The sequence below is a fragment of the Python bivittatus genome, unplaced genomic scaffold (genome assembly GCF_059951505.1).
Source record: "Python bivittatus isolate LINGU-HERP-01145 unplaced genomic scaffold, Pbiv_v1 ctg000540_np1212, whole genome shotgun sequence".
Lineage (NCBI taxonomy): Eukaryota > Metazoa > Chordata > Lepidosauria > Squamata > Pythonidae > Python > Python bivittatus.
This window is the reverse complement of record NW_028277078.1, coordinates 109,469-136,924: the sequence shown is the minus strand read 5'-3', so window position 1 is coordinate 136,924 and position 27,456 is coordinate 109,469. Positions and strand designations below refer to the sequence as shown.

Here is a 27,456-nt window from a genome sequence, read left to right as displayed (position 1 = left end):
TCCAGAGAGTTCACCCCCTTGCAGACACCACTTCCAAGCTTCTGAGATCGGAGGAGACTTCCTTTGATTTTGTATGTCTCTGACCTATTTGTGCATGGGTGTCTGTCCATGCCTTCATCATAAGATATAAGAGTGCTGAATAAATATGTAATTAAAACAATGCAATAAATGTTAAGGGAAATGGGACACTTTAAGGAAACAAAATATTTGATTTTATGTAAATCACCAAGAGATTATATGGATTTAGTGGGAAGTAAGATAAATCAGTAAAATGTTAGTACAGGCTGGCCAACTTCAAATCCCTAGGTAAACATGCACCACATACACAGTGTCATCAAAGCAGCTGCAAGGCTCATTGATGGAAAGGATGCTCCACAAATGGGGTACCACAAAAGAAAAAGTACTACAAAATTGTCACCAAAAAAGGGTGGTGTCTGCTTATTGTACAGCACGTGGAAAGAGTCTGCTAAACAGAACTGAAGGCACTGGAATAAAGACAGCAGCCTTCCAGTAGGAATTGGAATTTATGGAGAAACCACACTTTCTGAAGTCATCCAGTTGGTGAGGGCTGTGTTAATGGATCAAATGATAGGTGCATTGTAAATTAACCTTGGGGCTGGCAAGCAAACACCAAATTTCATTCATCTCTTCCAAAACATCAACTGTGGCTTGGAGAAAACTTCACAAAAGCGGAGAAAGGAGAAAGAGACATAGGCATGGACATCTACGGGGATGAGAGGGGTGTGAAAATGACAAAACATGCATCTCAAAATTGTATCACAAACTCAACCCAGCTCCTTCTGACTTCCAGGTATGGCGAATTGAAGACAGCTCTGCGAAATCTTAGCCAACAACCATGGCAAAGACCAAGGAACCGATAAATAGACTAATTCCTTGGAAACTCTCCAGATAAGGAGAGGATGGGAGATTGCCCACAAGTGCTCTGGGTGACTGCTCCTCACAAGGAGACTGCAAGTCAGAGGTTTTATTATAAGGTCACAGTAATAGAATCTTGCAAGTCTATATATGCTTCCCGCCTCCCACCCTTTATCTTTGTGAGAACTAGGAGAGCCATGTCTGGGACACTTTCTCAAATTACATTTCTGCCCCGGACTCAGATTTCTTTTATCTGACCATTGTCTTGGCTGCAGCTCTTCTTTCTCTTATTTATTTATTTGTTTAGCAAATTTATATAGCTGCCCATCTCGCTGAAGCGACTCTGGGCAGCATAAAACAATCAGATAAAAAGACAATGAGTAAAACAACAGGAAAAAATATAAAAAACACATTGATAAATACCATAAAAAAGCAAAAATACAAACCGACCCATAGAAGACAGACTCTCGCTCATTTCGGGTTGCCTTGGCCTCTTGCAACGGCAGTAGTTGTCGAGAATGGGGTTTGTTGGCATGCCAGTCATGAAGCTGGTGTACCAGTTGTGGAGCGTGCACAGCTGTTTCCGCCTCCCATGATCTCTCTGACTCTGGGCATTGGATCAGGTATTCTAAACATTTTCCTTTACTCCACCACTGCCTTGAATTCATACTCTTTGTCCCCATTTACCAGTATGGGGGGAAGTGGAGCTGTCCTCATGTGCCAAGTGCAGGGGGGTGCCTCTCTCACCAGCAAAGACCAATGGAATACTGAATGAACCTTCACTTACGCTGGCAACTGCAGCTGGAAGGCCACTGGGTTTGTTTAACCACAGGGAAGGAGCCAATAAACATTGAGTTCAGCTTCTTTGAAAGATGTGCAGATGGCAAAAATTTTGTAGAAAGCCATACCAAATCCCCTTCAGCAATTTTAGCCCCCTCTTGACTGCCTCTGTGGCCCATTTGTACATTGCTCCAGTTGCTCCTTTAAGAGGAATTGGGCTGCTTGGCTTGTGTGCAGGAAATCTAAGGTGTGGGGAACTGAGGATTCTTGAGTTGCAGAGGGCAAACTCCCGGGGGCTGGTAGCCATAAATCACCTGAACAGATACATACCGATAGAGGAATGTACTGAATTGTTGTAGGCAAATTCTGCAAGAGGTAGGATTTCAGTCCAGTTGTTGTGTTGATAGGGTATGTTGTTGTTGTTCAGTCGTTAAGTCGTGTCCGACTCTTCGTGGCCCCATGAACCACATCGCGCCAGGCCTTCCTGTCCTTCACTGCCTCCCCGGGTTGGCTCAGTTTCATGCTCATTGCTTCAGTGATGCTATCTAACCATCTCATCCTCTGCCGTCCTCTTCTCCTTTTGCCTTCAATCTTTCCCAGCATCAGGGTCTTTCCAAAGAGATCTCTCTTCGCATTAGGTGACCAAAGTATCTGAGCTTGAGCTTCATTATCGATCCTTCCAATGAGCAATCAGGGTTGATTTCCTTTAAGATTGACTGGTTTGACCTCCTAGCAGTCCAGGGCACTCTTAAGAGTCTTCTCCAGCACCACAGTTCAAAGGCATCAATTCTTTGGTGCTCACCCTTCTTTATGGTCCAGCTCTCACAGCCATACATTACTACTGGGAAAACCATAGCTTTGACTATGTGGATCTTTGTCGGCAAGGTGATGTCTCTGCTTTTTAATATGCTATCTAGGTTTGCCATAGCTTTCCTCCCAAGGAGCAAGCGTCTTGTAATTTCATGGCTGCAGTCTCCGTCTGCGGTGATCTTGGAGCCCAAATAAATGAAGTCTGTTACTGCTTCCATTTCTACTCCTTCTATTTGCCAGGAATTGATAGGTCCAGATGCCATGATCTTAGTTTTTTTAATGTTGAGTTTCAAGCCAGCTTTCACACTCTCCTCTTTCACCCTCATCAAGAGGCTCTTTAGTTCTTCTTCACTTTCTGCCATTAGGGTGGTATCATCTGCATATCTGAGGTTGTTGATGATTCTCCCTGCAATCTTAATTCCGGCTTGTGATTCTTCCAGCCTGGCATTTCTCAGGATGTACTCTGCATATAGGTTAAATAAGCAGGGTGACAGTATACAGCCTTGTCGTACTCCTTTCCCTATTTTGAACCAATCGGTTGTTCCATGACTGGTTCTAACTGCTGCTTCTTGGCCCACATACAGATTTCTCAGGAGACAGGTAAGATGGTCTGGTACCCCCATCTCTTTAAGAATTTGCCAGAGTTTGTTGTGATCCATACAACTGAAGGCTGTTGCATAGTCAATGAAGCAGAAGTAGATGTTTTTCCGGAACTCTCGTGCTTTCTCCATGATCCAGCGAATGTTGGCAATTTGATCTCTGGTTCCTCTGCCTCTTCGAAACCCAGCTTGTGTTAGGATATTCTCATGGGAAGAAGAACAAATTGCTTATCTTCAAACACATTGTTATGGCTGTAGAAGTCACGCCACTTACATTGGCCTTCTAGTTTGCACGTATACTGCTATTTACTGCCACTTATTGGCGTCTTCATGCTAGTTACCCAAGGGGAGGTGCATAGTCCCAATAAATTGTGGGTGATTGTATGCCTCAGTGCTAGTAGGGTTTTAGTCATCATGCAATCATTTTATAGGTTATGTAGTTGTAACTAATAACTAAGTAGTGTACCTCTTCTCTGAGAAGTTTTGGCTAGAGACTTTGTTGAACTTGTGTATTGGATAAGTGTTTCTTAGGTCTTGGATGCCACATAAATGAGAACAAGTGATTTTTATATGTTTTGCATGAAACTTGTATTTTATGTAGTTTTTATTTTTCTCAATAAACAACCAGATATGTTTTATACCTTCTGGCTGGATTTCTTTGGAGAACAAGAGAAAGACATTGCATTCTTTAAATCTCTCTAACGCTGGTGTGTATGTTTGGTGTGGAATGTAAGCATGGCTCCACTCTGCCTAACAGCTTGTACATCTGGTAGTTCTTGGTTCACGTACTGCTGAAGCCTAGCTTGTAGGATTTTGAGCATAACCTTGCTAGCATGTGAAATGAGTGCAATTGTGCGATAGTTTGAGCATTCTTTGGCATTGCCCTTCTTTGGAATTGGAACGTAAACTGACCTTTTCCAATCCCGTGGCCACTGTTGCGTTTTCCAAACTTGCTGGCATATTGAGTGCAGCACTTTAACACCATCGTCTTTTAGTATTTTAAATAACTCAGCTGGAATACTGTCATCTCCACTAGCTTTGTGGTTAGTAATGCTTCCTAAGGGCCACTTGACTTCACTCTCTAGGATGTCCGGCTCAAGGTCAGTGACCACACCAGCATGGACACCAGGGACATTAAGATCTTTTATGTAGCAACTTAAATATTTTTACAATAATTGGTTAATTTTCTCAGCTTCTCTGTTAGATGCTGGATAATGGAAGGATGACAAATGTATTTTAATCAGTGGAAAAGAGCCTTCCAAAATTTGGATGTAAACTGTGTTCCTTGGTCCAAAATGACATGCTTGGCCAATCTGCTCTATCTAAAAACATTGTCCCAAAAGAGCTGTGCTGTTTTCTGAGCTGTTGGGAGGCGCTTGCAAGGGTTGACATGGGCCAACTTTGTAAATAAATCCACTACTTCCAGAACATTGGTACATCCCTGCACTGGGGGAAGATGGGTAATAAAATCCAGTGATATAGTGTCCCAGGCCATGAAGTTGTCTCTAGAGGTGGCTGCAAGCCAGTCGGCTTTCCCGGAACAGATTTTGTTCTGCGGGAGACATGACGAGATAAAACATAATCCCTAACATCTACTCTTACCCTCAACCACCAGAAGTCCCTAAGGACCTGATGTTGAGTTTTAAACATTCCCTCATGTCCTTCTGTGACTTGCCAGTAACAAGTTTCTATTTCATATGGACAGAAAAATCTAGCCTATTAATAACCCATTGTGATTGTGAGCTGGTGGCAGGAGAAAGAGGGGAATATTTATTTAACTTTCAAAATGTATCTAGTAGGGACTGATGAGTATGGCTTTTTCTTTTTCCAGATACTGGGCTACTGGACAACCCAATAGGGGATACAATAAATCCTGCATTGTTGTACTTCCACCCTGCAAAATGAAATCTGGTTGGCATGATGCCCCTTGTGCTGAGTTCAAATCCTTCTGTTGTAAGATGGAGCCAAATAAGCAGTGGTCTACTAGCTATCTGAAGATGGTGGGATTTGATTCTATGTTCTCTGTGACCAAATCCAGCTGCACTGAAATGCATCGTGTGAACCAAATTTTGCCAACTTTCTTTTTCCTACCAGCTTCCTGCTTGTCCTTATTATCTTGACAAAATATACATTACACCATCCGAAACAGTTTATTCAGATGTCATAAATTGAGGTTTCCTGAGTTAGTGGAAGGGCCCAACCACTTCGTTTGAAGATGAAGTGCTCTGCTTTTGAATTCAGAGCTGAATCCAAAGGCAGACTTGGAAATCTACCACTGACAAACATGGGGAAAATATACAAATGGCTGTGATTTTTCCCAGAACTGGATGAGCCCACAGGAACAAGCAATCCTGATGGCCGAATACCCCAGAAATAGTGGCACTGGTATTAGGTTTCCTTTTAAAAGCATCTGAAATCCCTAACTTATTATGCCCTATCGAGTATGAACTTCAAAAACTGAAAGCCTCAGGATTTCAGAGTTTCTGTTAGGCCCCTAATCTTGAAAGGCCATGAGAGGCTGCATCTGTGGGTGAACAGGGTGGTATAAGAATAGCCCTGTAGACCACACTAAGGGTCTTTCTAATTTAACTTCTTGTTTCTCACAACCCCACAACTTTGGAGATGCTTGCAACCCTGCTTCTAACTTTGTTCCCCTACAACTAGTATCTGAACGCTGGTTTCCCCACTGAGAGATAAAGCCAAGTCTTCAAGACTAGCCCTTAAGAGATCTGCCCTCCAAGCCCCTTTTAAACCTATCTAGCTTCATGTACATCACCATAACTTGTGGTAATGAATTCCACAGAAATGATCACCTAGGTCTCTCACCTGATTATAAGAAAAGATGTCTTTCATCTGATTATAAGAAAACCATTGAAAAGAACTTCCTTCTGCTGCCAATTGCTCCTTTCTCTTCATCTTAATGTCTTCCTTATCTTGAATTAATAAATCCTCATATCTTCACCATCGTTCTTTATCTGCTGTTTCTGTTCTATAAAAAGCTTCTTCTGCGGAATGGATATTTGAGGTTTGGGTTTGGGTGGCATGGCTTCTGATGGCATGACCAAGTGAAAGTAAATGTAGATTTTAAGAATCATCAACTGAGAAACACATTGTTAAGAATATGGAATAAATGGAAACCCAGACTGTGTCCAAAGATATCGTTATTGACATCTACATAACAAGCAAAAATAATCATCTCTTGAAACTTCCCCTCCTTTCCAAGCCTCTCCCTCAATTCCTGCTTCGTCTTTCTCCCATGAATTGAATGTATTACTCCCTGAACTCCATGCCTTTCTCTCCCTGAATTGAATAACGTGCTAACGTTTCATAGAGTATTACTACTTCTTATTTGATTGCTTTACATGCTAGCTTCAAATATTTGTACATTCCTGTAAATCATCACCTGTCTATTATTTGATTCCTCTTGTACTGTTCACCACAAAATCTATTTAATAAACTGTACTGATTGGTTGTTAGTGACAGTTTGATACTTGGATTTCTAGAATGTGTAATCTGTTTAAAAACCTATAGCATTTAGGATCCCCCAGAATTAGTGTTATGTGGGATCCAATTCATAATCAAGAATATTCAGGACAGAGAAAACATATGGATGGATTTTGTGGGGTTTTTTTTTTTTTTTTGAACCGCCAATAACCAGATTGACACGGGCTCTAGAGACACAAAGCGCTGGAAAACTGGAGAGCTGGTTGGGGTTTCTTTTGTATCTTCCTCCAGTGGCTGGGGGAGACTTTTATTTTCCAAAAAGAAAGCGTGCAAACACAAAAAGGGAGAATGATCAATTATAAATGCCTTCAACTAGTGCAGGAATTAAAAATAAAACTATTTTCTATTTTGCCTACTTTCTATAGGTTCTACCTACCCTATGTTTTTTAAAGTCCAGTTTCACTCTATTTTCGCACCTTTCCATTCTGTATCTCCAATATATTTCTTTCCTGCTGACCTCTGTATTCTTGCGGTCTCCATCCCTGACTGCTTCTGCAGAGCCGTACTCCCTTTTCCACAGAGTCCGATCCGCCTTTGATCTTTTTCGGTTCCGGCTTTCTGTTCCTGCTCTGTCAAAGTCTCCACTTTTCCTCCACGTCTTCTCCCTGTTTGTTCCTGGCTGGGCTTCTCGGCTCCTCTCCTCTTCTTCTGAATCTTTGCTCCAGCTGAGGGAAACGGCTGGAAGAGCTTTTCCCTCATGCCTGTCTGCGGGAAGAAAACTAATGCCGCTCTCTCTCCCTGGTTGTCCCCCTGCTGCCTCCTTTCAGTTGCCTCTCCTCATCAGGGCAGTCTATCTTTGAGTTTTAATCTCCTCTTTGGCTCCCAAGCTTCGACTGTTTATTCGGCCTCTTCCTCACGAGGCCTGTGGCGGCAGAGCTCCAGGCAGCCATCTTGCCTTCCCTCCTTCTCACCTCCTGCCTAACGACTGCTGTTCGATTGGCCGCTGCTGTTTGACTGGCGGCTGGGTCGTCCTGACGACGGCCACGAAGGGAGGGAAGAAGGAGCACAAGGGCCTATAACCTGCTCGGGGAGGCGGTCCTTCCACAAAGGATGTCAGTCTGAAGGGAAAGAAAGTGAGGGCAAAGTAACCATGGATAGGTGCATCCAGAGTCACGTGACCGCTGAGGGCCAATAGAAGAAAAGGAGGGGGCCTGCCAGGTTTTGGCGGGAAGGGTTTGGGGTGTCTTTGGCGAGGGAGTCCAACCATGAGGGGGTTACCTCAGGCCAGGCTGGAAACGGCGTGACTTAGCTATTGTTAGAATGGCAAGGGGGAGGGCTGCGTCTTTCCTCTCTTTTTAACTGCTTGTGTTGCAAAATATGGGGTTTCAACCAGGCCTTGTGAGGGAGGGGCTTGGAGGGCCTTTTTCCTGTTTCCCTCATTTTCCTCCTCTTCTCCTCATGACTACCCATGATGTAGGAATGAATCCTCTCTCCTCCTCATGGGTTTTGTAATAACATTTCACAACCCCAACACTTTGTGCGTAGATCCTTATCTTCTTCTGACACGTTTCCTAAAGTTGATTTTTGTTTCAATCCTGAGTTGACCTTCGATCCCCTGCCCCAGCAGACTCCCTAACTTTTGTTCGGTTTCCCTCCCTGGGTTCAGCCAGAGCTAGGCGGGATAAGGGTTTCCCCCGCCATCCTCTCCTGGTTCCCCAGAGGGCACCGGGAGGGAGAAACTGGCTTCTAGCGAAGCGGGGGGCAGTGAAAGGGCCTAATTTCCCAGCCGATGGTCACCCACAGGGCTCCAGCCAACTCTCTCTCTCTCTCTCTCACACACACACACACTCACGACGCAAACCCTTCCCACCCCAAACCTGACAGAGCCCCTTCTTTCCTTTTATTGGCCCTCAGGGGTCAGGTGAGCCCTCTGGGCACAGGAGGCGGGCTTGTGATTTAAAGGGCCCGTGGCTCCCCACTACAACTTTGTGATGGGTTTGCAAAGCCAGGCCACGCCCACATGGGCATGCTCAGTAACAAGCTATGGGCAAGATCCCGATGCATCAGAAACTTAGTCAAGCAATATGGAAATAGAAGACGATCAACATGATTGATTACAAATTAAGTATAAAAGTCAATGTTTTAAAATAGACATGAGTTTCTAAGTTGGGCCTGCCAAATCTACCCTCTAAATGTCAAACCACAGCTTTAGCTAGCCTTGGCTGCTGTGACCAGCTTCAACTTCCTTTTGAAGCCTAGCCACAAATATAGAAACTATCCTTATGTACCTGCTTACTTCTAGAGCAGGTAGATATATGCTTAAATCATTTATTAATATTCAAATGGCTTAAATTCTTCCACAGGAGAAAACCGAGCAAGTCTTTCCTTGAGGCCATGCCAGTTAAAATGAAAACCTAGCACCCATTTTCTGTTTAAGTACTCGCTACACTTGGGGGAGAGGCAGTCTTAGATGTCTTCCTTTCCTTCCTCACATCTGAGGAAGGAAAGGAAGACATCTTCCTGAAGAGATTCAAAAGACAAAACCTCCAGCAAAGTCCTCCCTTGTTATTTAACTTCAAGGGGAAGGGGAGTTGTGTTTTCCAGCTGGCCCATATAGATAGACATTATTAGAGATAGATGGTATTAGTCTACAGGGCAATTTGATATGTGTTTTCCTCTAATTCAGCTCTCTGGAAGCTTGCATTATGAAGGAAAGTAGAGAAGTTTGTACACTTGGTATTGGCTGAGCACAGAGATAAGAAATTGCTTAGTGCATATTCTTTTAATACTCATGCTTATTTTACCATGACTTCATCTGTATCCAGGTACAGAGTTGCTAGACACCTAACTTGTAACCAATAATCTGTCATTTGAGTCTCTTTGTTCCTGTAAAATAGCCTGTACACAGCCTATATTTGGTGGTGGGAGGGGGGTCTTTCACCTTGGAAGCAGACCCTTACAATTAAACTTTTTGAAGACTGAGTGTTGGGTTCATGGTCTTGACTGAACTGACAAATGAACCAGGATGAACCTCATTGTAAAAACAGCTGAGAAGGGAGAGGGAGCTGTGGTACTCATGAGTTTTTGTCTCCAACACATTGTGTTGATGGGCTGCCCACCAGCCCCAGTCGGTCAGCAGCAGACACTGAACTATAAGAGTTCTGGAACCTTCAGCATTAAACAGGAAGAACAATTGAAGCTGTTGGAAGGAGAAGCCCCAAGAAGGAGTTGAACAACAGGGAGATAAAACCATGGTATCCCAACAGGGTCATGACTAGGTAAGAAGCTTGCTCTGATGAGGTAACACTATGCAAAGTCGCATCACTGTAGTCTAACCTCTCTGGCCCCTGCTGTGCAGAACCTCAAGCAAAGGGAGCTGTTCTGAATCTTGTTCCAGGTTCTTCTGCATGCAAAGCAGATAGTCTCTCACTGAGCAAATTCAGTTTATAAGGGTCTGGTTGAATTTTGGGAGCTAACAGGGGCCTCTTTGACCCACACTTCTGGACCTCAGGTCAGGTACATCACTCTACCTCGAGTGCCTTCTGGATTAAAAGGCAAGATACAATCAGAATAATGCATTTCTCAGAAAGGCATAATTTTAATTTTCCATTCCATATCTGACCTCACAGGAAAAAAAAAATCCAGGAAAAACAATCTATTCAATATGAGAAATAAAAATGGAGGACAGAGAAAAAAGCCAATTATTGAAGGAAGGTAAGCCATCACATTCTATAAAACTGCAGTCATTATGAACAGATAAAATAAAATAAAGGATGTGTTTCTTGGTTTTATCTTCTAGGAAGCTAACCACTCCTATTCCCACCTTTAAAGGGACAACTTTTGTAGCTCCACCATTTCTAACAGTGCCATCCATTCACTGGATGGCCTCCTGAACCCTGTAGCAGGTCAGAAAGCTGATCTGCTGAGTTATGGCCCCAGCCCTTCAGAAGATGGGCATCTCTAGTGGGCAGGGGTTCTATGTTTCCCCTTTTTATGAAGAAGGCCAAGATGAAGCCATATACATGCCATGAAGAAATCATCATACTTAGTTAAGATAATAACTCGACATATAATTGGATCTATATAATTCTGGGCATAGAATGGACAAGTAATTGCATATAATGATGAATTATATTACATTCACCAAGCTGAGTTTTCTTTCCTGTCCTCTTCCTAGTAAAACAAATACTTATTAGGGGGGAAAAAGGGTCAGGTGTGCAGTGTCTCCAAATAACCAAAGTTTCTTCTGTGGTTTTATAGCACCAAAAACTAAGCAAAAGAAGGCTGGGAAAATCAAGACAGAGGAAGTGCGTGGAAAGGTGACAAGAGAACACCATCCAGCAGGTAAGCAAGCTGCAGGTCCTGAAGTATGTCAGGATTTGTGCGTGTTGGAGGGGGGGGACAGTTTCAGAAAAGGTTGGGAACGGGGAGTCAAGGCTGTCGAGCAGGCAGGATCAGAGGGCAAGCCAGAACCCTGAACCAGGGAACAGGTGAGTCAGAAATGTTTTTGTTTTCTGAAATGTGTTCATCTCTCAGGCTTTGGGCTAGGAAATGAGCCCAGCAAATTAGGCAAAGATTATGGGATGTTACAGCACTTTAGGATTTGGTTGGTTTTATTTATTTTACTTTTTTACTAATTATTATTTTGAGCTGCTTAGGATTATCTTGTGTAAGATATTAATCGACCGATCAGTTTATTACAGTCATAGACCAGTACAACTAAAAATGCACATGTCTAATTAAAAATCTTAGATATAATAATAATTAAAATCTATATCATAATTATAATTTGGACGCCTAGATGTCATTTATACATGAAGTCAAGCAGCCTATACTGTAGTGTAATTATTACTCCTTAAATTATGATATCCTACAATTATTGATTGTTAAGGTGTAAGATAGGTGACCATACAATTTTCAAAATAATAAAATAAAATAACCATTGCACAAATAGGTTGACGCAAGGCATCCTTTGTACTCCTTCCTGCTCCCCTGGTCCTGTGGTCTCACAGAACTGGTTTCTTGGGGAAGGGCAGTGAAAACTATAGACCTTGGCTGGCAGTTGGACACGCTCTGAAGTCAATCTCCTTTGATGACATTTCTCTTGCATGAGGTAGCGCAGTCAACCTTGGCTTTTCTTCTTGGCGTCCCAACCCATGTGGCTGCGCCTTCAGCAGGGTTATGCTGTAGCAGAACATTTTAGGGGTGCGCTTGAACCGGAGACCAGGACAGATGCCCTCGAGGCACAAAGGGGTGTATGGCCGACCCAAAGAGGGGCGGGGTTGCAGTCCGTCTATAAAGATGTGCTCTGTCCAGTGAGAGAGCTGGATATATACTTTGCAGCCAAAGATGGAGAAACTCTATAAAGACAGCAAAAACAAGACCAGGAGCTGACTGTGGCTCAGATCATGAGCTTCTTACTGCAAAATTTAGGCTTAAATTGAAGAATGTAGGGAAAACCACTAGACCACTCAGGTATGACTTAGATCATATTCCTTGTGAGTACACAGTGAAGGTGATGAATAGATTTAGAGGATTAGATTTGGTAGACAGAGTGCCTGAAGAACTATGGACGGAGGTCCGTAACATTGTACAGGAGGCAGCAACTAAAACCATCCCAAAGAAAAAGAAATGCAAGAAAGCAAAATGGCTGTCTGATGAGGCTTTACAAATAGCTGTGGAAAGAAGGAATGCGAAAAGCAAGGGTGAAAGGGAAAGATATAAGCAACTGAATGCCGATTTCCAGAGAATAGCCAGGAGAGATAAGAAGGCCTTCTTAAATGAACAATGCAAAGAAATTGAAGAAAACAATAGAATGGGGAAGACTAGAGATCTCTACAAGAAGATTGGAGATATGAAAGGAACGTTTAGTGCAAAGATGGGCATGATAAAGGACAAAAAAGGCAGGGACCTAACAGAAGCAGAAGAGATTAAGAAGAGGTGGCAAGAATACACAGAAGAACTATACAAGAAAGATCTTAATGTCCCTGATGTCCACGCTGGTGTGATCACTGACCTTGAGCCAGACATCCTAGAGAGTGAAGTCAAGTGGGCCTTAGGAAGCATTGCTAACAACAAAGCTAGTGGAGATGACAGTATTCCAGCTGAGTTATTTAAAATACTAAAAGATGATGGTGTTAAAGTGCTGCACTCAATATGCCAGCAAGTTTGGAAAACGCAACAGTGGCCACGGGATTGGAAAAGGTCAGTTTACGTTCCAATTCCAAAGAAGGGCAACGCCAAAGAATGCTCAAACTATCGCACAATTGCACTCATTTCACATGCTAGCAAGGTTATGCTCAAAATCCTACAAGCTAGGCTTCAGCAATACATGAACCGAGAACTACCGGATGTACAAGCTGGGTTTCGAAGAGGCAGAGGAGCTAGAGATCAAATCGCCAACATTCGCTGGATCATGGAGAAAGCACGAGAGTTCCAGAAAAATATCTACTTCTGCTTCATTGACTATGCAAAAGCCTTTGATTGTGTGGATCACAACAAACTGTGGCAAATTCTTAAAGAGATGGGAATACCAGACCACCTTACCTGTCTCCTGAGAAATCTGTATGCGGGACAAGAAGCAGCAGTTAGAACCAGTCATGGAACAACCGATTGGTTCAAAATAGGGAAAGGAGTATGACAAGGCTGTATACTGTCACCCTGCTTATTTAACCTATATGCAGAGTACATCCTGAGAAATGCCAGGCTGGAAGAATCACAAGCCGGAATTAAGATTGCAGGGAGAAACATCAACAACCTCAGATATGCAGACGATACCACCCTATGGCAGAAAGTGAAGAAGAACTAAAGAGCCTCTTGATGAGGGTGAAAGAGGAGAGTGCAAAAGCTGGCTTGAAACTCAACATTAAAAAAACTAAGATCATGGCATCTGGACCCATCAATTCCTGGCAAATAGAAGGGGTAGAAATGGAAGCAGTAACAGACTTCATTTATTTGGGCTCCAAGATCACCGCAGACGGAGACTGCAGCCATGAAATTACAAGACGCTTGCTCCTTGGGAGGAAAGCTATGGCAAGCCTAGATAGCATATTAAAAAGCAGAGACGTCACCTTGCCGACAAAGATCCGCATAGTCAAAGCTATGGTTTTTCCAGTAGTAATGTATGGCTGTGAGAGCTGGACCATAAAAAAGGCCGAGCGCCGAAGAATTGATGCCTTTGAACTGTGGTGCTGGAGAAGACTCTTGAGAGTCCCCTGGACTGCTAGGAGGTCAAACCAGTCAATCTTAAAGGAAATCAACCCTGATTGCTCATTGGAAGGATCGATAATGAAGCTCAAGCTCAGATATTTTGGCCACCTAATGCGAAGAGAGATCTCTTTGGAGAAGACCCTGATGCTGGGAAAGATTGAAGGCAAAAGGAGAAGAGGACGGCAGAGGATGAGATGGTTAGATAGCATCACTGAAGCAATGAGCATGAAACTGAGCAAACTCAGGGAGGCAGTGAAGGACAGGAAGGCCTGGCGCAATATGGTTCATGGGGTCACGAAGAGTCGGACACGACTTAACGACTAAACAACAACAATCTGTCCAGTGAAATCCTGGCTGGTTCTATCTAATCCCATGCATATTCTCATTTGCACATGTCTATAAAAAAGAGAACATGCATGGGATTAGGTAGAACCAGCCAGGATTTCACCGGACAGAGCACATCGTGTGCCTAGCGACATCAGGGAGGCCATCAGGGTGTAACTAGGAGGTGAGGGAGCAGCTCAACCAAGCAAACGGGCACTACTCTGAGAACGGAATTTCTTTTCAGGGAATTCCCTTTTTGCCCTTCCAGAGCTCTGATCTTCTCCCAAGCTTCTCATTGCTCCTCAGCCCTCTTCCTGTGTCACAGACGTGAGCTGACAGGGAAGAGCTTCCCTGGGAAAGTGCTTCTTGTCATGGGCGCAGCGGCTCAACTGGACACCCTGCAGCTGAGGCAGGGCTTGGGGTTCCCTGGGAAGAGGGACCGGGGATGGGGGCTTTTAGTTTGCCCCCCAATCTCATGCAATGCAAGGAGCAGGAAAAGGGTACAAAGTGGCATGCAAAAGAAATTAGAGGCAAGAGATAAGAGAAAAGGGGCTCTAACTAAACATCACAGGCATCAAAACTATGCCACTGCATATGCTTTTATCCTTGCAGACCATCCACCACATCCATCTAACAACTGGTTCATCGCCTTTTGTCTTTCAAACTTCCTGCCTCGCCCTTTTTTAGAACTGCATCAATTCCATCCAACCCCAACCATCTTGGGCTTCCTCCTCCTCCTCCTTTCAAATGATTCATTTTTCTTCCATTATCTGTTTTGTATTTCAATCCTCTGTTCTTCTCTCTCTATGTAATGTAACCCCCTCAATGCACTGGTCACTCAGGTTTTGTATTCAGTCTACATTCATTCTTCACCTTTTTTCTTCTTGTTTTACCACATATAAATAATCTATTCCCACTGGATTCAATGTTTTCCCTGACATAACGATCTCTCATTTCCATACAACTAAGTGGGCAGAATTATGTACTTATACATAGCAATTTTCATACACACGCACACACACACACACACACACAGAAAAACATTCATTCCTTGCCATAGACCATGTTACCCAATACCTTTGTACCAGCATTTGCACAACTTAATGTTTCTCTATCCATTTTTCCATCTTTAATAAATATTCCATTTTTTACCATTTATTTATACCTTATGAACATTCCCTCCATTTCCTCTGTCAAAAACAACTAGTTGGTCTTTCATAGCGTGATTTTCAGTTTGGCATATCGTTGTCTTTCCCATACAAACCTTAAACTTCTGTTTCCAGTGTTTCCTTTTTTAAACTTCAACAGAAGTCATTTCATCACTTGTATTCTGAATTCCATTCACTCTGCTGGAAGCTCCTGTTTTAGCCCTTTTCAACCATTTCTAAAACTTTATTTTATTTCTAGCAAGACACTTCAAATTTTCTTCATCTTTTCAACTGTACCCTGCTTTCTTTGAATACATTCTTTGCAGTCTTTTTTTCCTCTATACATTGTATACAATATCTTTCATATGTTCTTATTTTTTGCAGCCATCATTCTCCGATATGTGATATTTTTGTCATCCACAGCCTCTTCATCATTCTTTATGTTTCCCCTTAGTGTATTTTCATAACCATCTATTGAGTTAAAATAATAATAATTATTTTTACAAAATAAGTTTGGGAACTCTTTTGAATTTTCAATGATTCTCCATAAATATGAATTAAAACGCGATCTCTTCTCCACACAACTCCTAAAACTAGATAACGAGAACCCAATTAAAGAAATGAGTCAAAAACATTATACTTGTTCATTTATTTATTGAGGGAAATGATCCAAAGCTACATATTTCTGTCTGGCAAAAGTACATGAACCTTTGCTTCCATAACTAGTATGCCGCCTTGGGCAGCCATAAATGCAACTAAGCGTTACCAATAACTCTTGATTAATCCTGCACGTCGGCTTGGAGGAATTTGACTTATGGATAAATTAATGGACTTACCATATGAAAATTGGTGTTTAACAGGGGAATGGAATAATTTGTCCACAAAAGGACAGAACTGCTGAGAAAGATATTAAAACAACACAAGAGAAAGTACCATTTTTTTTTTTTACATGATGGACAATTTGGAGCTGGTAGATGCATAGAAATACAAAAATGGTGATGCAAAAGAATATACTTATTTTTCTGAAAGTCCCAGACCTTTTTCAAGAATTGATATGTTTTGGATATCTAAGAATTTGGCTACTAATTGCTCACAAAGTGGAGATATTGCCAAAGACAATCCAGTGACTTTAGTAGTTAAAAGGAAAATCAGTTCCTTCAGGTGGAGGTTAAACAAAACATTGTTGCAGAAAGAAACAGTAATGGAAGACTGTGAAAAGAAGTTAAAAGAATTCTTTGATAAACACCTTAATAAAGGAGCAGATAGAAGAATGGTTTGGGACACAAGTAAAGCTTTTATGAGGGGATATCTCAAAGAGCATAATAGCAAACTTAAAAAACAAGAGACAAGAGATTGAGACTGCTTGATTTGAAATTGTATTTTGCAGCCTTCTGCTTAGTTTGAATGAAAGAGTGAGTTTTGCTGAGAAATAGGAGAATTTTAGAAGTTGAAGAGCATGCTCTGAGGTTTGGATGGCATGGTTTTCTATGGTACAATAAAGTTAAGGTTAATATAGATTTTAACAATCATCATATTAGAAGTGCCATATTGAGAATATGGAACAGATAGAAAGCCAGACTGTTCCCAAAAACACTGTCTTAGCACAAGAAGTATTTTACTGGAAAGAAATAGTACTTAAGAAAAATGGTTAACTTATGGAGAGTTGTTAGAACAGGAACATGGAGAATATAAGACAAAATCAAAAGAGCCATTGGCTGCAGAGGGATTTAATTTTCAACGGTTTTCGTATGCACAGTTAAGAGAAAGATTTAAGGTAGATAATAGGACATTTGGAGCTGAGCGGCAGAAGACAGGATTTGAAGTTGAACTATGTACAAATGATGAACATGTAATTGCCAAAATGTACAAACCTTTATTGAAATTTGAAAAGGAAGAAAAACAAGTGAAAGATTGCATGATAAAATGGTCGAAGAACTTTGGACACAATACACTGATGGGACAGTGGGGAATTATGTGGTTAAAAGGATTGAAATTTACATTACGTTTTAACCTGAAATAATTTTTTTATAACATGATGTACCGTTGGTATATGATTCCAAAAGAATTGTCTAGACTGTATAAAGGTGCTTCAAATTTATGTTGGAAATGTGGACAACCTGAAGGGTCATTTTATCATGCCTGGTGTACTTGTAAATTTCCGTGTTCAAATACATATAATGATACAAAGAATTTTAAAGATCAACATTCAGTTGAAACCTGATCTTTTCTTGCTGGGATTAATGGACAGCCAGTTAGAAAAGAGCCATGGAAGATTATGTTTATATATGATTACTGCTGCGAGACTATTATATGCCCAAAACTGGAAAGACTCTGAACAAGCCACAACGGAGGAATGGTTGGTGAAGATGACAGAACTAGCAGAGATGGCCAAATTAATTTGTTTGATTGGAGCAGTGTTTCTCAACCTCGACAATTTTAAGTTATGTGGACTTTAACTCCCAGAATTCCCTAGCCAGCATGCTGACTGGGGAATTCTGGGAGTTGAAGTCCACACATCTTAAAGTTGCCAAGGTTGAGAAACACTGGATTAGAGAAAAATCAACAACTACATTTATCACTGACTGGAAACTTTTTGCTGAAAAAAAGAATAAAATGAAGTGGAAATTTGTGGGTTTGAAGATCAGAAAGAGTACCTTATGAAAGAAAGGAAATTATGCTATAACTTTAGAGGGGGAGGGCAAAATATAAATGTATTTTTAACTACTCTCAAGAAGATTGGAAGCCGCTTCTTTATAATCTTTCTTTTCTTTTCCTTTTCCTTTTCCTTTTCTTTCTTTTTCTTTTTCTTTTTTATTTCTATTTCTATTTCTTTTTCTATTTTATTTTTTCACTATTTACTATTTTTTTTATTATCTTTATTTTCTTTTATGGTTTTTACTTTGTTAAAAATTTCTTCAATAAAAATTATATTAAAAAAAGAAAAGAAATGTCCTATCTTCCACATCCCAGTGTTGTGAAGATCAGACTTTGATAACGAATATCCAGAATTCTGTTCTTTAAATAAGGCCGGACCTCCAACACTCACGCCTGATATCATCCCAAATGAACTGATTATTCTAGAGGTTCCCATATTTTGCCACACACGTGTGTAGATTTGGATCATTTTCCTCAAGAAATAAATGAACAAGTGTGAAGTTTTCAATTCATTAGTTTAATCTGGTTCTTTTATGTAGTTTTAGGATGTGTGGAGAACAGATCATGTTTTAGGTCATATTTATGCAGAAATCTTGAACAGTCAAAACAGTTCACAGACTTTTAAGCATTCACTGGAGAGGAAGAGATTGTAAGTGAGTAATGAGCCACACAATAGGGAATTCCCACTGAGAAGAATGCAATAGCACCAGCTGTTTGCCTAGCCTGCTGGCAGCTGCAAACCATGAGCCACTCAGGAGATGAAAGTCATCAGCTATTACCTTCTTAAGGTCAAGGCAGGGATCTTGTCAATTCCAGGCAGCAGTGCAAGCCCTGCCAGAGGGTGTTGGTTAATTAATTTAGGTCACAGATTGGAGCTTGTGATTAACCCTTCTTGGGGAAGAGCTGCACCCTGGAGAAAAGCTGCTTAGGAAGAGATAGCTTATTTAAGCAATCTCTCCACTTTGTGAAGGAGGGGGAAAAAAACGGATCAGGCATAGGACAGTGGCTTACAGCACAAAAACAATAAACCATGTATATATTTAAAACATGTACAATACATAAATATAAAATCCAAAATATAAAATGGCAACCAAGCACCATAACATATCAATCAAAAGAGGGGGGAAGAGCCAGGTCCTGATGGCTTTCCTGAAGGCAAGTAGAGTTGGGGCCTGTCATATATCAGGGGAGGTCATTCCAGAGAATAGGGGCAACAACAGAAAACATTGTACCTTATAGGTCTCTGGAGTCCAGGCCTGAGCCAGTAGCCATTGGATGGAGAGCTAGATAGAGGCTGTCCAGACTGATTCCTATGGTAGAGCTGCTGAAATGTTTGCAAACTTTCTTCATTAGGATATGAACATGATATTTCTTACCACTTTTGCTGCCTACCTCGCCCCCTGCCCACATGTAAAGATTATCTTTGTGGCATATAGGTTTTAGTGGCCTGGCACGGCTGGAATAGTGCTGGCGTGAGTCAGGAAACAGAGAGAGAAAAGGGCAAAAAAAGCTCAGTTTTAGCTTGAAGTGCAGCTGTGCTGCCACGAGGGCTGCTAGCCAGGGCTGTTGTGGGGAGATGTAGAGACAGCAGTCCCATTGGTCCAGCCTGGTATATAGTCACTGGGGACTAGAGCCCTGGAGGGGGGGATACCTATCTCATCCATTTGTTGGAAGAAAAAGTTATCTTACCAAGTCCGTTTCTGAGCCGGGAGTAAAGACACTGACGAATTGCATGAAGTTAGGAGATTTATTCTTCACCCAAGTGCAGAAGCAATGACAGCAGGCAGTTAGGTGGGCGGCCGCGCTGGGCCCCCTCCCCACAGTACCTTATATACCTTCTGTTACATTCAAACCCACGTTAAGATGTCATGACTTTCTGATCCAATCAAAGCCAGTTACCTTGATCCATACTCCTCCCCTTACCCAGGACCCCTTTCTCTGATGCCAAATAAGGTTCTTCCTTTCTGTATGTAAACTAATTTCTATCACCTTGAGTGTTTACAGCCATATGTAAACTATCCTTTATCACTCTGATTGTTCACCGGGCACTGTCCTGATTTACATCCCTAAGAAACAAGGTCAGGACCGCTTATCTCTCTTTGTGAAGGGTCATCTGAACAGGAAAGAACTATCAAGTCAAGATAATTTATCTGCTCACATGAAGTGTCTTCTTTCCAGTCAGGAAGAAACAAACCATGAGAGCAATTATCACATCCTTGAGATATTGAGAAGTGTTGAAGGTCACACCCTTAAGAATGCAACCTTTTGATAATTTAAATAAGGTCAATTACTGTGAGGTCAACCATACATACAGGAAAGGGAATATTGGCATATTGCTGGGCCTGCTTTTACTTCATGTTACACAAGCAGGTAAAGGCAAGTGTTTAAAACATCTAAATGTCCAAATATCCAAAATGTCTACAAAATATCTAAAATGTCTCTCTCTCTCTATATATATATATATAAAATGCCTATATGTCCCAACCTTCTAACACATTGCTGGGGCACATGCTGCTGGTCTGATCCAAAATTGGAGAGAGAGGAGAGGAGAGGACTGTGAAATGGGGTGGCTGGGGAGAAAGCCTGGAAAGTAAACTTATTTGAGTGTGTGGAGCCATTGTCGGTTCCTGGTTGGGGAGGGAGAAGAAGAATCCATGGATGGCTTCCCTGGAAGAAGGGAAGTGAAATCCCAGAGAGACAACATCTCCATCCAAGGCCCAAAATGGGAAGGAGAGAGATGACTGTCATTGGAAAGCTCTGGGGAAGGACTGGGCAGAAGACCCTGAGACAGGTTCTTCCCCAGTGGAGGAGATGACACCGAGCACACAAGCAGCAAATCCAGCATGTTCCTTTCTTTTCACTCTCTCTTGATAAGCTCAGAAACGGGAGGGAGGCAGAGTGAAGGGGGAGGAAGTGAAGCAGTTACCAGGAGGGGGAAGAGTCTCTAGGGGAGAGATTTAGGAGGAAACCTGACATCTGAATTGCATTGCATCTGTGTGTTGTAAGTAGGTTCACTGTATATAGTAAAAAGGCATAAAAACCTTCACTGTCTTGTTTCTCTGGGTCAGTTGCTACCCTTACAAACCAAAATAACCCTCCAGTTCTAAAAGTCACCCAGTGACAATCCTCCAATTTGAACATACCTTTTTTTAATGTTGTTTTTCAAAGAAGGAAATGTCTGTGAAATTCTCCAGTGATGGAATATGAGGTATATTTCTTCAGCTACTAACAACAATTGGCATGCCACCCCAATCCCAGCCTCTAGGCAGTTTACAATTTTTAAAAAATGGTGAAATGAGATAAAACATTTTAAAGATTGTCAATGATGAAAACAGCTACATCCACCTCAGTGCTCTTATTGTTTCACATTTCCATGCAGCCAAAGATAGGAAAATGTCCTGTTTTTCATTGCATAAGCATCTTCCCAAGCTTCAACAGCCTTGATGGCTGTCTACATTTTCCTTAAATCCCGAGGGAAAATATTATAAAAAAATTTATCCTCTGGATTTATTTTTTAAAAGCCAAAAATAGGACTACATCTCCATCCCTTCCTAACAATAATGTAAGCTCTAAGACACACTGAAAGAAATTAGTCTAAAGAAATTTCGAAGAAACTCTACAGAAGCTACAGTTGCAGTTAAAAACAACATGGAAGCCTCTTTTGCTGGGGGAAGAAGCAGGGAAGCATTCAAGAAACTGATAAAAGAGGGTTCTGCTGAGAGTAATAGGATCATTTTCTTTTGTATCTTCCTAGAAAGAACGTCTGATGTTTGGGGTACCAACTTGCATAAATGGATTTTGGGCTTCCTGTGCTTGGCTATGATTTCCAGTTCAGCAGCAATATATGCAAAATGTGAGTTCTTCAGTAAAGCAATGTCTTCATAGAAACTTCTTCAAAATGGAGGGTACCACCAACCTTCCCTGAGGCTCTTTCACCTCCCAGTGACTGGTGCCTGCTTGTAATGCAAGTGATGACATCTCACCTATTCAAATCGGGGCACTTAGGTCATGCCAGTATCTGCTTGGACTTTTCCAGTGCTTCATCAGCCAAAGCTAGGGTCTCGTGTCATAAAAAGCCCACACAGAGTTCTTGATCCCAGTTCCCCAACTTCTGAACTTCATGCATCTAAGAGTTGCAATGTTGCATGTGTGAGTTTCCTCCTTTTAAAGCTCGTGTGCTCTGTACAGAATTCTTTAGAGAGGGAAGCCCTTGAACCCAGAAGAACCTTGAAAAGTAACCAGGAGTGGAAATGCTTTTCTTTGCAGAGCTGTCATGGAAGGAAAGGGGGATACTCTTGCCCTGGCTATCCATGATGCAAGAGTCAATATGCAGTCCAAAGTCTCCAATGTCCTGGCATTTAAAAAACAGAACAACTGGTATTTGTCAGCTATAGTATATAGTCCCCCAAATGCCCAATTCTATCTTTTTATCAGCAGTGGGGGCTCAACAGGAGTTAGAAAGAATGCCTTTTTCTCTGACTGGGAATGGCTTCTTCCCAATGCAGTGATGAGAGCCAATTTGGAGCAGTGATTAAAGGGACCAGGCTAAAACACGGGAGGCCATGAGTTCTAGTCCCACCTTGGACACAAAGCCAGCTGGGGAACTTTGGGTCAGTCACTCCCTTTCAGCTCTAGGAAGAAGGAACTGCCAGTCCACTTCAGAATGTGTTGCCAAGAAAAGTACATGGACTTAATCAGGCAGTCACCAGGAGTTGAGACCAGCCTGAAGGCAGCAAAAAAGAAGAAAAAGTGTAGTTACAGTGTAAAAGCTCTTTGCAAGTGCTCCAAGATTCTTAGTTCCAGCCCCAAGTGGGAATATGAAGAACGTTCAGTTCAGACAAGTGTATGTTGAGCCAGTCTCTCCTAACAGTAACATACATACATACATACATACACATACATACATACATACATACATACATATATTTCTTGTTGTTTTACTGTCTTCTATATTAGATTATTTGTATTCACTCCATATCACACAAAACACTGATGCCATGAAGTTAATTCGAAATTTTATTGTACATCGCAATGAATCTATGGAAACACTGAAAGGTAAGCAATTAATTGCAGGGAGGGAGCATTGATCCTACCTGGAACATTTATCCCCAGTGTTCAGAAAAAGTTTTTCTGCAACTGGTACAACGTCCTAATGATGCAGCTGAAAGTAGTTCATTGTCTGCTTCCCCAGCCAAGCAACCTCCATATGATCTCACAGGAATGGACTAAAAATTTCCAGCCTCTTTTTTCCCCCTTTATTTTGAGGTTTGTTGGGATTAAAGGGTGCTTAAAATGTTCCTGACCTGAACTGTTGCTAACCACCTAGATTTTGACATCCTTAATGAAGCTGAAAGATTGATACATCAAGTGGTCCAAGTAGATCAAGAAAGGGCTAAAGTACAGACTCTTATTGGTAAGTTCCTCTGAGTATGGGATGGGTGGAACATCCTGCAACTATAGATACTGAGGATGCCACAATGTCTAGAGAGAAAATTAGACTCAGATGAATACAACAGCAACCACAGGGCAGCTGGCCATCTAAAAATGTCCAGTAGTAAGTTGTGTGTGTCTCATGGATGTGTTCTTAATTCAACAGATACTGTTCTGTGCTGCTGGTTCCGCTGCTACCGGGGTGCAATTGCTTTTTTAAAAATGTCTACCATACTGCAGGACCTCTCACACAGAAGGGGTTCCATGGTACACCTTGCACAGATGATAGTGTATTTGGCACGCACCCAAGGGAACTCAGTCTTTGCAGGCAGAAGGCACCAGCTCTGCAGGGGTACAAGTAGTTCTCTTCAGAAAGTCATCTGCTTATAGGAGGCGGGTGGCTTGTCATCCAAGATATGAAGTGAATAAATAGCAGATGAGATTGGGATAAGCTGCCATTGGTTATAAGTTGTGCAGAGTGAACAGCTGGAAATAATGAGGCAGAGTGATGGGGAGAAAATGGTAAAACTGTGGAGTCCTTGGCGCTCTCCGAGCTTGGTTGTTTGTTTGCAGATGTTTCATTACCCAGCTAGGTCACACCATCAGTGGGAGAGACTCAGAGAGACCAAGCGCAGAGAGCACCAAGGACTCCACAGTTCAACCCTGAGCTACATATATTCTCTTCTACTGAAATGGTAAAACTGTAAAAGGAGTGTGCAAATCACCCTTTAGAACTGATTCAATTCAGCAAGTCTAGTCAATTCAAGTTCATCAGCTAGAATTGTCAGAATGGATCCCTTTCATAAATAGAGGTACACGGAAGTCTATCAAATCTCCAAATCTCTTTGAAGGCAGCCTGAGCAATTCAACTCCTTGAACTGATTCAGTTCAAAGTTTAGATTCCTGGGGATTATTTGACCGAATCGTTGGCAAACCAAAGCTTCACACAAGCCTGCTAAGCATCTCTCCATCCACATGACCTTTTCACCCTTGGCTCATCAAATCTGACGCCAGGACTGTGCATTGCTTCGGACTCGTTGGGTACAAGATGCTTGAGAGCCTTTGGGAGTGTTCACAACGCATCTTTCAACAACCCCTAAAGCAGTTCCGTCTTCTTCTGGGAGTGGGTGGCTGCCTTCTGTGGTGGCAAATGGCGCCCGCGCCCCCATACACACGTCAGCTGCATTCACGACCAAACCTCTGAGATATCCCTCCCCACCCCACATATGAACTCCTTAAAGTGCCCTTGTTACAGCGAGTTCAACTGGCCCCAAGAGAAGAAACAGTCAGGAACTTTGGGCCCAGGCTCATGCACGGCTGGTCTCGTTATGGTAACTGCAGCGAGGCTGTTCTATGCGCAAAGAGGGAAGAAATGCCGGAAATACCATTACTGAATGGCGGAATGGATTGGGAAGGTGGCTGACTTTGCGGGAACGGCTCAGTCGACTCGTTCGATTAAGGGGGGAACTACAACTACTTTTATAAAAGGCTGGAAACCCTTTATGGACTTCTTGCTGAAAGTGGATAAAAAGGAACTGGTAACTTCCGGATTTGTTGATGAAAAAGGTTTGTTTATGGGAACCGTGAGATGCGGTATGGGAGGGTGGAGATGGTTATTGCGATGTCGGTAACCACTGCAAAGAAGATCGGAAGTCGCTTCTTTAGAGCTCTTCCTTTTTCTTCCGTTCTTGTTATCCTTCACGTTTTCTTCTACCCTTTTGTGGTTTCTTTCTTTTTCTCCTTTTATGTTTCTGTAGTTATTAAAATCTTTGCAAAATCTTCTTTTAATACAAACTTTTTTTTTTAGGGAACTTCTGGCCCAGTAAACCAAATATTCACCGATAGGGTCTCAGAGATAGCATGGCTAGCATGCTGATCTAGGGGGAAGGGATAAATCATAAGAAGCCACCCAGAAGGGTTTATCGAAAGCCTTCCAACGTCATGCTGCGATTTCCACTCTGTCTGCCTTTTTCTTTGTCTTGCCTTTGCCATATACATAGTAGGCCAAGGGTGTGCAAGCGTGGCTCTGCTTTTGCTCAGGGCTGCTCAGCAATGTGCCAAAGCCTTGCTGGAGCCCAGCATATGCTGTGTGCCTGCTAATAAAATTATGTTCTATCTTCAAAGCGATTTGGTTGCTTTAGGTGAGCAGGTTTTGGCCACAACGCTTCCATAGCCAGAGGGCAATCCTGGGGAAAGTTGTGCTTGGTTTACGTCACTGCTGCCAGATGACAGGTGCTTTCCCACATGACACCGGCTCACATTTTTCCTTTTGAATCTGAAATGTTGCACGGTCCTATACAATAATGCTGCTGTCATAAGCCCACATTCCGCAGTACCCAGCTCTAGAGAAACAGATGGGAAATGCAACTTTGCTAGCATCAAGTAATTCAGTGGAATAGATTCAGACCCATCCCTCTCCCTTGGGGAAATGAAGATCTAATCCAAAACAATCAGCTGGATTCCAGTTCAGATGCAGAGTCTGAGTAAATATATGTCTAAACAATCCTACTGTACAAGCATATTTCCAATAAATAAATTTCTTCCTTCTCTGTTCCTTGCATGGTTCAAAGACAACACCCTTGCAATGATAAATAACAGGTGGACAGTGGTGAGCGGCAGTCTCTATTATGTCTTTTCTGACTTAATGACATTTTATGAAGCCAAAAAGACATGTGAATCAATAAACACAACACTGGCTATTGTCATCCATCCCCAGGTAGAGGTAAGTGGAACATCGGAGGATTAATGAACAAAAATCATTGGTCTCGGGACCTGAAGGACTTATCTCACAGCCCAGATCTTCAAGGGTCTCCCAGTCAGATCTGGAATTGCTTTTCAACCTCCCAACTCTTGGAAAGGAAGTGGGGAGGCTGGCACTCTCTGCCCTACTTCCCTTTTTCTTTTCCCAAATTGAAGGTCCAAGGGTTCCACATGCCAGAGACAGGAAACAGGACCTATCCATTTCCCCCCATGTCCCATAGCCACAAGAAGAAGAGACCCTAAGAGAGAGGCCTTTTTGTAGGACCTTGTCTCACTCTTGGGAGAGGAAAAAATTAAGACTCCAGCAGTTCCTGAAGGGGCTGTTTATGCCCATGCAAACCTGAGGCTGTCTAAACCTAATCCCCTGGGAGTTCACTGACCAGCTTAGTTAACCCTTTTTGGAGTTCTTATGACCCACTATTCGGCCTCCATTAATCTAGTTGGGTGTGTCATGGGAATAGGGCCCTAAATTATTAATCATAAATTTGAAACACAATGTCATGCTATGCAAACTCCTCAAATGTACCTAGATTTCTCCCCTCTTTCTTTTTCTTTGGAGAGTAGTGGCAAAATTATAGTTATTTGGAAGTTATGCTATTTGCTCCAGTACAATGTCTTGCTTTGGGAATGTGGTTATTCTCACAAGTCCTGGATTGTGACATCACCAACAGAGGCATCCCAAATCCCTTTCTGTCCTCCTTGTGACATGTTGCACCCTCCCTCAACCTGTAAATGGTTCTTACTACCAATTCCCAGCTAGCAAGGCTGCCCTTTCAAAAAGTCTTCCATTTTTGTTCCATTGCCCAGGGTTTGTTCTTTCTTCCTTCTTCCCAGGGCCAAATTCAACCTGTGTGACCCTTCCTAGGTCACCAGGTCTTTAGACATGGCCTGCCCCCTCTTGTTAACTTGATTGGGAAACCCCAAGAGATACAGTTCCATACCTGAGGAGGTTTTGAGATGAGAACAAGCTCCAGCAAACTCCCCAGAAAGATGTTTGTTTCAGATTCTGTCCTTTGCAGTTATTTCTAGAGTCTCAGTCCAAAAAGTTAAATCAAGGAATCTGGATTGGGTTGCAATTTCTTGAGAGAAACTGGCAGTGGATTGATGGGAAGACACCATACCACCCACAGTGAGTCTAGGAACAAACCTTTTCTCCTGCCTTTATGGTATAAACATTTTGGAAAGTTACTAAGAAGAGTTTATCGTACTATCTGCATGTACAGAACCTAGAATCTACCACAGAATATGTTTGTCCCTTCTTTTCCTCCCACTTTCCCAAAACCTACATTTAGGCATCTCACCAGAAAGATCCCATGAAATCCAAGATGCCAAATTAAGGAAATTTAATAAGATTAGGAATAGAAATTAAAGGATTGGATGGGACAAACATTAAAACAAAAACATTGCTTTTACACTGAAGC

The 27,456-nt window shown here is 42.1% G+C and overlaps 1 protein-coding gene across 1 annotated transcript; it reads left to right on the top strand.

Moving 5' to 3' along the window:
* Positions 1 to 18,985: 18,985 nt before the first annotated feature.
* On the top strand, positions 18,986 to 27,168 carry LOC148214857 (C-type lectin domain family 4 member F-like). The gene is made up of 6 exons (XM_088147279.1): positions 18,986 to 19,004; positions 21,600 to 21,698; positions 22,802 to 22,900; positions 23,172 to 23,258; positions 25,846 to 25,997; positions 27,055 to 27,168. Exons 1-6 carry the CDS (start codon positions 18,986 to 18,988, stop codon positions 27,166 to 27,168), a joined length of 570 nt encoding a protein of 189 aa, XP_088003405.1.
* Positions 27,169 to 27,456: the final 288 nt, after the last annotated feature.